The sequence below is a fragment of the Micromesistius poutassou genome, assembly GCF_964030765.1.
Source record: "Micromesistius poutassou genome assembly, contig: SCAFFOLD_4234, whole genome shotgun sequence".
NCBI classification, from domain to species: Eukaryota; Metazoa; Chordata; class Actinopteri; order Gadiformes; family Gadidae; genus Micromesistius; species Micromesistius poutassou.
Genome location: NW_028177196.1, coordinates 1 through 8,857, shown reverse-complemented (window position 1 = coordinate 8,857; position 8,857 = coordinate 1). Strand labels below are relative to the sequence as shown.

Here is an 8,857-nt window from a genome sequence, read left to right as displayed (position 1 = left end):
GCACTAGAGGAGCAAGTAAAGGACAGCTAGCTTTACCCAGACCGAGGTCCAATCTACTGAAAAATACCATCATTTACACAACTATTTCATTATGGAATGAACTACCAAAAAACATACGTTCTAGCAAAAATAGCAAATACAACTTTAAAAAGTCTGCAAAAAAATCATGTGGTCCATAATGTATATACATTTTTAATGTTGTCATTTCTTTTTGTAGCCTTCATATCTTTTTTTAACTTTTTTATTTGTCTATTTCTATTTGAGTTTGACATAAGGTCAAACAAGTGATTGTCTGTTGTCTATATTTGATGTTTGGGACCCAGGAAGACTAGCTCTCTCTCTGGTGTGTTGCTAATCGGGATCCTAATGAATCTAATCTCATCTAAATCATCCTTGTTAGGATTAGGACAAAAGTGATGATCAGAGCCCTGGAGAATAAAATATGGTAATGTCTGAAAATGGACAAATATTGTAGCATAAAAAAAACATGTGATTTACCATCAATAGGTATTTAATATACATTTCAAATTAAAAATGAAGTCTTAACAAAACCTGCTCAGGTAACCCTATGGAAGATCTTAAAAGTCTCTTCCTTTCATGGTTTACCAGCATCAACTTTTAGGAAGCCCCATAAAAAGGAGGGGGAGAGGGAGACGGGGGGAGGAGGGGGAGAGGGAGACGGGGGGGGAGGAGGGGGAGAGGGAGACGGGGGGGGAGGAGGGGGAGAGGGAGACGAGGGGGGAGGAGGGGGGGAGAGGGAGACGAGGGGGGGGAGGAGGGGGAGGAGGAGGGGAGGGGGGGGAGACGAGGGGGGAGGGGAGAGGGAGACGGGGAGGAGAGAGAGACGGCGGGGACGGAGGGAGAGGATAGACGAGAGAGAAAGAGCGAGAGGGATAGAGAGGGAGAAAAAGAGACAGAGACAGAGAGACAGGGGCGTGGGAAGTAGGGGTGCGGCAGGTGCAGCAGCACCCCCTGGTGGCAGAGCTTCAGAATTTTTTTTTTGTTATATCTTATAAATATCTCTTTGGTTCCAGGACATTTTGTATGTGACGTTTGGGGAACGGGGCGAAGAGAGGGATGACAATCTCAACTATCCTCACTGTTCATTGACCTATCAGATTTGCGTGGACGCGACAGTGATCAGCCTAAAGCCGCGCTCACGCCAAAAGAGACGGGGCGGCGCCGATCTGTACAAAGTCAACGTATAGACGCGCTCCAGGTGAACAACTTGTTTTGTGTGTGTGTGTGTGTGTGTGCCCGCCCCGCCGCCCTTTTTTCTTTCTACAACCGACACAGAGACACTGAGTCACCCTCCTCCCACCCTACCCCAAACCCAGGGAGGAGGTCCTCCTGGGTGAAGGTGGACCTGAAGGTGTGGATGTGTGTCAGTGTGTCTGAGGACCCTCCTACACCTCGGGACACTCTGTAGAAGGACAGAGTGCCAGCAGGCCGGTCCAGATACACTCCTACTCTGGTAGAGCCAGCGGGGGGGAGACGTATGGCTGTCTGTCTACCGTTGTACCAGGCAGAGTAACCACCATCATAACAAACAAGACTCCAGGACTTGTTGTTCTCTCCAAGCCTGCTGTCATCACCCTCTCCTCTCCTTGTGATTCCTCTGTATGTCACTCCTATATAAACATCTCCTTTCCTCTCTACCTCCCAGTAACAGCGGCCAGTCAGAGCCTCTCTACACAACACCTGGAACCAGTAGTCAAATCTCTCTGGGTGATCCGGATACGACTGGTCCTCTCTGACCACCGTCACCTTTCTGTTGTCCTCAGACAGAGAGAGTCGTCTGTGGGCTGTGTTTGGGTCCAGTGTGAGTTCACAGGCATCTGACGGGAGAACAAGACATGATATTATTCATAATTCCCGAGATATTCCAGGTTATTCGCCCAAAATCCCCCCATTCGTTTTCATTGGAAAATTCAAAAAACGCTGATTCATGATATTATATTCATTGATATACGCTGATATTATATATATCGTATATATTATATATATTATATAGATATTTCTATATTATATTATATAATATCATATTATATATTGTTGTGTGCCCGTGAGGCCACACGTTGACGCACCTAGCCCTAAGCTTCCCACTGCCCAATCACTGGGTAGGACATCTGCTATTAATCTGGAGAATAAATGAACACTGTTGAATTGCTGAACTGTTGTAACTAATGATCTGCTGTATCTGAAAAGTTATAATACTGATCTGCTGTCTCAACAATAAGTGTACTGTCTACCTCAAAGAAAAGCGGAACCATCATAACCATCTGTTCATAAAAAAGACTGCGATATGTGAAACATCGAAATGCTGAAATATTGAAACTGCTGATATGCAGTTTCGATGCTAAGGATATCGGTGGCCTCTGAAGAAAACAGGAACAATCGTGTACATCTGCTCTTGGAAAAAAAACGGACTTTCAGTGACACTACCATATATGAGCAGGACTTCCGAATTTAGTGCGAGCATCACGTGGAATATACTGAGATATTGAATTGAACTGCTGAGCTGCTGTGTCAGCAAAAATTGTACCAAAGGGCCCCAGAAGAAAAACAGGAACCTCCATGCCTCTCTACCTCTGATTAAGACTGAATGTAACTGTATCATAACTACGCATGCGCCTGCCTTCGCACGCACAAGTCAGCTGGCAACTGGTATACATAGAGGGCACCCAGGACCCTCTCGGCAGCACTTCTTCTCCTGCCTTCTTTTACTCACTAACCCACAGGGTCTGATGGAGTCACTTGACTCTATTGGACCCCGGTCACTGCTTTTTCCCCTCCTTCCCTTTCTCCCTTTACTTAGTAAGGCAGCCTCTACGGAGGCCTTTTTTGCGTATTGCAATTACCTCTCTTTAGCTTATTCTTTTTCAGGTTTGTTAGGATTACTAACCTTAGATTCTTTTTCAGGGTTATTAGGATTACTAACCTTATATCTAATCTTACTTATATTGTTTATTGATAATTTGTATTGTTGATTGATAATTGAATGTATGGTTTATTGTAACACTGCTCGTGCAGTCTACTAGACTCAATTGTTGACTCTAATAGATATGCAAAGACAGGAGCGTGTAGACCTCTTTAAACCTTAATGTTGATTTAATGTTTTAGACTCTTTTTTAATGTAATCATAATTTTCTGTAACTTTTTGTAAAACGGTATTATATATTGGACTCCGTTAACATTTAACCTCTTTCTCTTGAAAATCCCTTTTCTCTGTCATAGTGTAAAACGAGTTTATTGAATCTAAATAAAACTACCTAACTACACTTTGTAGTAGGCGATTGAATCGGTTCTTCAGTGATTGATCTGGCTCCTCAGTAGGGGCCCAACCGACAGCTCGCAGCTCTCCCAGCCTCCGCACGATAGGTGAGTGGTGCATGACACAAACAGGGTTGATGGCGACTGGTCCGGAGAGTGAGGCAATATAAAGAGGTTCAGACTTGTTCCCCGCTTCGTGGCCTTTAGGGACTGGGGTGGTAAGAGACACCACAGAGTTCGATCGAAACGCGTATAGCCTAAAACTTAGCTTAACCTCGTAGGGGCTTAAACGAGTGACCTGTGTTGGACACATAGACCAGAGTCTTCCTCCACTGAGCTTAGCCGAGGAACTCTAACACGTACCAAGAGGGCCAGCACAGGTTAAGCCCCGGGGCCGAAGAGAAACCAGTATCGGGTACCCCCCCTCCTAGGCGACGGCTCAGGAGAGGTCTTCCCACCTAGTGCGACTGAAGGTTCTCATATAGCCCTCATACCCATTATACCTAAAACCCATTATAGGTTGGAACACTCGACACTACTTATTAATTACTACTAATTTATTAATTAATTATTACACATAGTTAATGCATTATATAAGCACTAGTAAAAAATTTATGTTTGTTGTGTGGTAAGTTGTTAACTGATGCTATAGGTTAGACAACCACATAGTAATGTTACCAATAAAAAAAAACAATATAAACATGGAAACATAATTCACTATCTTGCTCGAGGAGTAATTACTCATACATGCTTACACTAATGATTAAATGGAGTTTGAAATTTGTTTGAAATTGCGTACCTCATCATCACCCGAAAGAAAACTTGATGAGGTAGTATTGGATGACATGTTGTCATAGCTTCTTGGCACATACTGCCTACCGTAGTTGCAACCAGGTTGCAACGTCCATTTCAAAAAGCGAGCACTATTCGTTTGAACGCACTATATCATTTTACCAGGAGATGGGAGTAATTCCTACAGTGTCCCTTTAAGCTATGTAGCTTCATCAAACATGTTTTCAACCTCACTTTACACTGCAGCACTCACAACATTGTCTTCAGGGAAAAACATTTTACATGTTTCATTTTGTTCTAATGTAAAATAAATCTTTATATTTTAAGAATATTGGAATATGGAATGTACATTTGACAGCCCTCAATCAAAGCCAACAGACACTTACACTTGAGCTTCTTCATCTCCATGTTCAGTGTCTCCTCCAGCTGATCCAGGGCTCTCCTCAAGGTCCCAACGTATGACGGAGGACGGACCTCCACCGTGGTCCAGTCCCTGGTGGGTGGAGGATCCTTCAGGGATCTGAAGGTCTGGAGGAGGTGGAGGTGATCTTCAGTGTGGGAGAACTGCTTCACCTCTGAGCTTCTATTGGTCAGATCTTTTATTTCCTGCTCCAGCTCTTTGATGAGGCCTTCAGCTTCTTTCTCTGTGGATTTCAGTTTCTCTTTAACCGTTTGGTTGTGATCATTCAGGCACTTTTCAACAGAGCGCTTCAGAGCAGTGAGGACCTGCACACCATCGGCTATCTCTTTGTCTGCGTCTGCTTTGCTACGTCCCACTGTGTCTCTGATGTCCTTAATCTTTCGTTGTCTCTCCTGGATCATCTGCTGAATTTCAGACTCTATCTTCCCCAGCTGGGTCGTCTTCACTTTATATTCCTCCTTTAGAGGTACAACAGGATGGGACTTGTGGTCTGTCACTGTGCACAAAAGACACACACACACCTTTTCAGTCCTGCAGAAGAGCTCCAGGAGTCTGTCGTGTTTCTGACACATCCTGTCCTCCAGACGGTCCATAGGCTCAACCAGCTCATGTCTCTTGAGGCGTGCGACTCTCTGATGAGGCTCGAGGTGGGTTTGGCAGTAAGACATGAAACACGTCAGGCAGGACTTCACAGCCTTCAGCTGGGTCCCAGTACAGACGTCACAGGGAACTTCTCCTGGTTCAACACAAGGCTGCTCTTTGACTCTTCTAAACTGATCAACCATCCCTGATATGAAGGTATTAACCCGTAAACCAGGTCTTGTGTTGAACAGCTCGTTGCAAACAGGACATTTGTACTGGACTTTGTCATCCCAGAACGTTGTAATACAGGTTCTACAGAAGTTGTGTCCACATGGTGTGAAAACTGGGCTGTTGAACACATCCAGACAGATGGAACATGAAAAGTCCTCCTCAGATGAGGAAGTAGCAGAGGCCATTCCTACAAGACATGGATAACAATAGTAAAATAACAGTTTGAACTCGTTCAAATACAAGGGTTTTATATGTTATATATTTTCTAACAGGAGGTTGGATTTAGGACAAATACTAAAACAGAAGAATGCAAAAACTATTATTTAACGTTAACAGGGTGCTTGATATCAAGCTGAAAGGTTCTGTGTTCGATCCCCAATGACTGCAGTCCAACCTACCTGCTCCTTAATGACCTGTCTCTGTACTGTCTAACCCCTACCTGCTCCTTAATGACCTGTCTCTGTACCGTCTAACCCCTACCTGCTCCTCAATGACCCGTCTCTGTACTGTCTAACCCCTACTTGCTCCTTAATGACCTGTCTCTGTACTGCCTACCTGCTCCTTAATGACCTGTCTCTGTACTGTCTAACCCCTACCTGCTCCTTAATGACCTGTCTCTGTACTGTCTAACCCATACCTGCTCCTTAATGACCTGTCTCTGTACTGTCTAACCCCTACCTGCTCCTTAATGACCTGTCTCTGTACTGTCTAACCCCTACCTGCTCCTTAATGACCTGTCTCTGTACTGTCTAACCCCTACCTGCTCCTCAATGACCTGTCTCTGTACTGTCTAACCCCTACCTGCTCCTTAATGACCTGTCTCTGTACTGTCTAACCCCTACCTGCTCCTCAATGACCTGTCTCTGTACTGTCTAACCCCTACCTGCTCCTTAATGACCTGTCTCTGTACTGTCTAACCCCTACCTGCTCCTTAATGACCTGTCTCTGTACTGTCTAACCCCTACCTGCTCCTTAATGACCTGTCTCTGTACTGTCTAACCCCTACCTGCTCCTTAATGACCTGTCTCTGTACTGTCTAACCCCTACCTGCTCCTTAATGACCTGTCTCTGTACTGTCTAACCCCTACCTGCTCCTTAATGACCTGTCTCTGTACTGTCTAACCCCTACCTGCTCCTTAATGACCTGTCTCTGTACTGTCTAACCCCTACCTGCTCCTTAATGACCTGTCTCTGTACTGTCTAACCCCTACCTGCTCCTTAATGACCTGTCTCTGTACTGTCTAACCCCTACCTGCTCCTTAATGACCTGTCTCTGTACTGTCTAACCCCTACCTGCTCCTTAATGACCTGTCTGTACTGTCTAACCCCTACCTGCTCCTTAATGACCTGTCTCTGTACTGTCTAACCCCTACCTGCTCCTTAATGACCTGTCTCTGTACTGTCTAACCCATACCTGCTCCTTAATGACCTGTCTCTGTACTGTCTAACCCCTACCTGCTCCTTAATGACCTGTCTCTGTACTGTCTAACCCCTACCTGCTCCTTAATGACCTGTCTCTGTACTGTCTAACCCCTACCTGCTCCTCAATGACCTGTCTCTGTACTGTCTAACCCCTACCTGCTCCTTAATGACCTGTCTCTGTACTGTCTAACCCCTACCTGCTCCTCAATGACCTGTCTCTGTACTGTCTAACCCCTACCTGCTCCTTAATGACCTGTCTCTGTACTGTCTAACCCCTACCTGCTCCTTAATGACCTGTCTCTGTACTGTCTAACCCCTACCTGCTCCTTAACGACCTGTCTCTGTACTGTCTAACCCCTACCTGCTCCTCAATGACCCGTCTCTGTACTGTCTAACCCCTACCTGCTCCTTAATGACCTGTCTCTGTACCGTCTAACCCCTACCTGCTCCTTAATGACCTGTCTCTGTACTGTCTAACCCCTACCTGCTCCTCAATGACCCGTCTCTGTACTGTCTAACCCCTACCTGCTCCTTAATGACCTGTCTCTGTACCGTCTAACCCCTACCTGCTCCTTAATGACCTGTCTCTGTGCTGTCTAACCCGAAAAAATCGATATGATGAATAAGTTATGCATATTTATGTTAAATGAGGGATCAGAGCAGAGTACAGTACCTGAGTCTTCTCCCCGCTGTAGTGAAGTGAGCCTCACCAAACCGTCCGACTCTTTATAAGGAAATGATGTGAACCAAACCAACCAGTTGACACTCCTCTCAGACTGGCCTCCTATTGGCTGCTGCTCCATGACTCCACTCAGGAATGAAGAAGAGGAACTTGGGTTGGGCTCATCTCGTTACGCCCAGGTATTCAGAAGAGGGCCAAGGTACACACACACAGACACACACACATACACACATAATTAGAGCGATATAGAGGCGTTTTTTAAAGACTAAAGACTGTTGCTGTGATACGTTACAGTAAAAACATCATTTAAATAGTGAATCAGGTCAACTGAATTCTTACTTGTTGTTGTAATTGAGGTCGATACCCAACAGCATGTTCACCGTGTGAGTCACTGGTTGGGTTGGATTCTTTTCTTCCTTCCTGATCCTGCTGCACCCTTTACAGGCAGCCACACACACACCCACACACACCCACGCACACACACACACACACACACGCACACGCACACACACACACACATTATGTAAGTACTGTACTCTTCCTATTGATATGATCAATAGGTTACTCCTCTCAGACTAACCTCCTATTGTCGGTTGAAACCGACAACATATTTTATCAGATAAGGTAATATGCCTTTCGCTTGGACGGCGACTGCGTCTGCGGTTTCGGGGCTTTAAGATGCAAAAAAATTCGCCCACCCTCCAGAGTGGAAACCTTAGAAACGCTCCACCGCTGCGTTTCCGTCTAAAGGGTTAACAACGCAAAAGTGTGTTCTGAGCTGCTCACGCTGGCTCTCGTCGCGTACGCGCTGACGTTACATCCATCAAATTTCACACACTTTTGCGTCACCGTGTGCACGCAGATTTCCACCCAAAGATGCTCGTCTGAACGCGGAATGGAAAGTGGGAACGCAACGCCACTTTTGCGGTTTGTTTTTGTACCGGGACTGTTCCGCCGGTTGGGTAGTAGCGGACGGCGTCGGATGGGCCCCGCCCCCCCGCCGCCTGCTCCCCCTCCGCGGGAGTCACCAAAGTCCTATTTTAAGGTTCATCTTGTATTTAGCGTGAGAAGTGCCGTAGTCAAATAGATGACTCTGTCTCTCTCTCTCTCCCCCCCCCCCCCTCTCCCTCCCTCCCATCCCTCAGTCGGTCGGAGAACCGAGGAAACGCTCTCTGTGTCTGTTCCACCGAGAGGATCCAGTCGGGCTGGAACCAGAGGCTCCATCTGCACCCTGAGGGCCTCCTCTCCCTCTCTCTCTCTCTCGCATCTCTCTCTCTCTCTCTCTCCCCCCCCCCTCTCCCTCCCTCCCTCCCTCCCTCCTCCCTCTCTCTCTCTCTCTCTCTCTCTCTCTCTCTCTCCCCTCTCTCTCTCTCTCGCTCTCTCTCTCTCTCTCTCTCTCTCTCTCTCTCTCTCTCTCTCTCTCTCCCCCCCCCCTCTCTCTCTTCCTCTCTCTC

The 8,857-nt window shown here is 46.3% G+C and overlaps 1 protein-coding gene across 1 annotated transcript; it reads right to left on the bottom strand.

The window, feature by feature from the left end:
* Positions 1–760: 760 nt before the first annotated feature.
* LOC311376680 (E3 ubiquitin/ISG15 ligase TRIM25-like) lies at positions 761–5,484 on the bottom strand (the record flags this gene model as incomplete). The annotated part of the gene is made up of 2 exons (XM_084491182.1): positions 761–1,838; positions 4,452–5,484. The coding sequence occupies 2 exons, from the start codon at positions 5,482–5,484 to the stop codon at positions 1,282–1,284; spliced, it is 1,590 nt and encodes a 529-aa protein (XP_084347308.1). The 3' UTR covers positions 761–1,281.
* Positions 5,485–8,857: the final 3,373 nt, after the last annotated feature.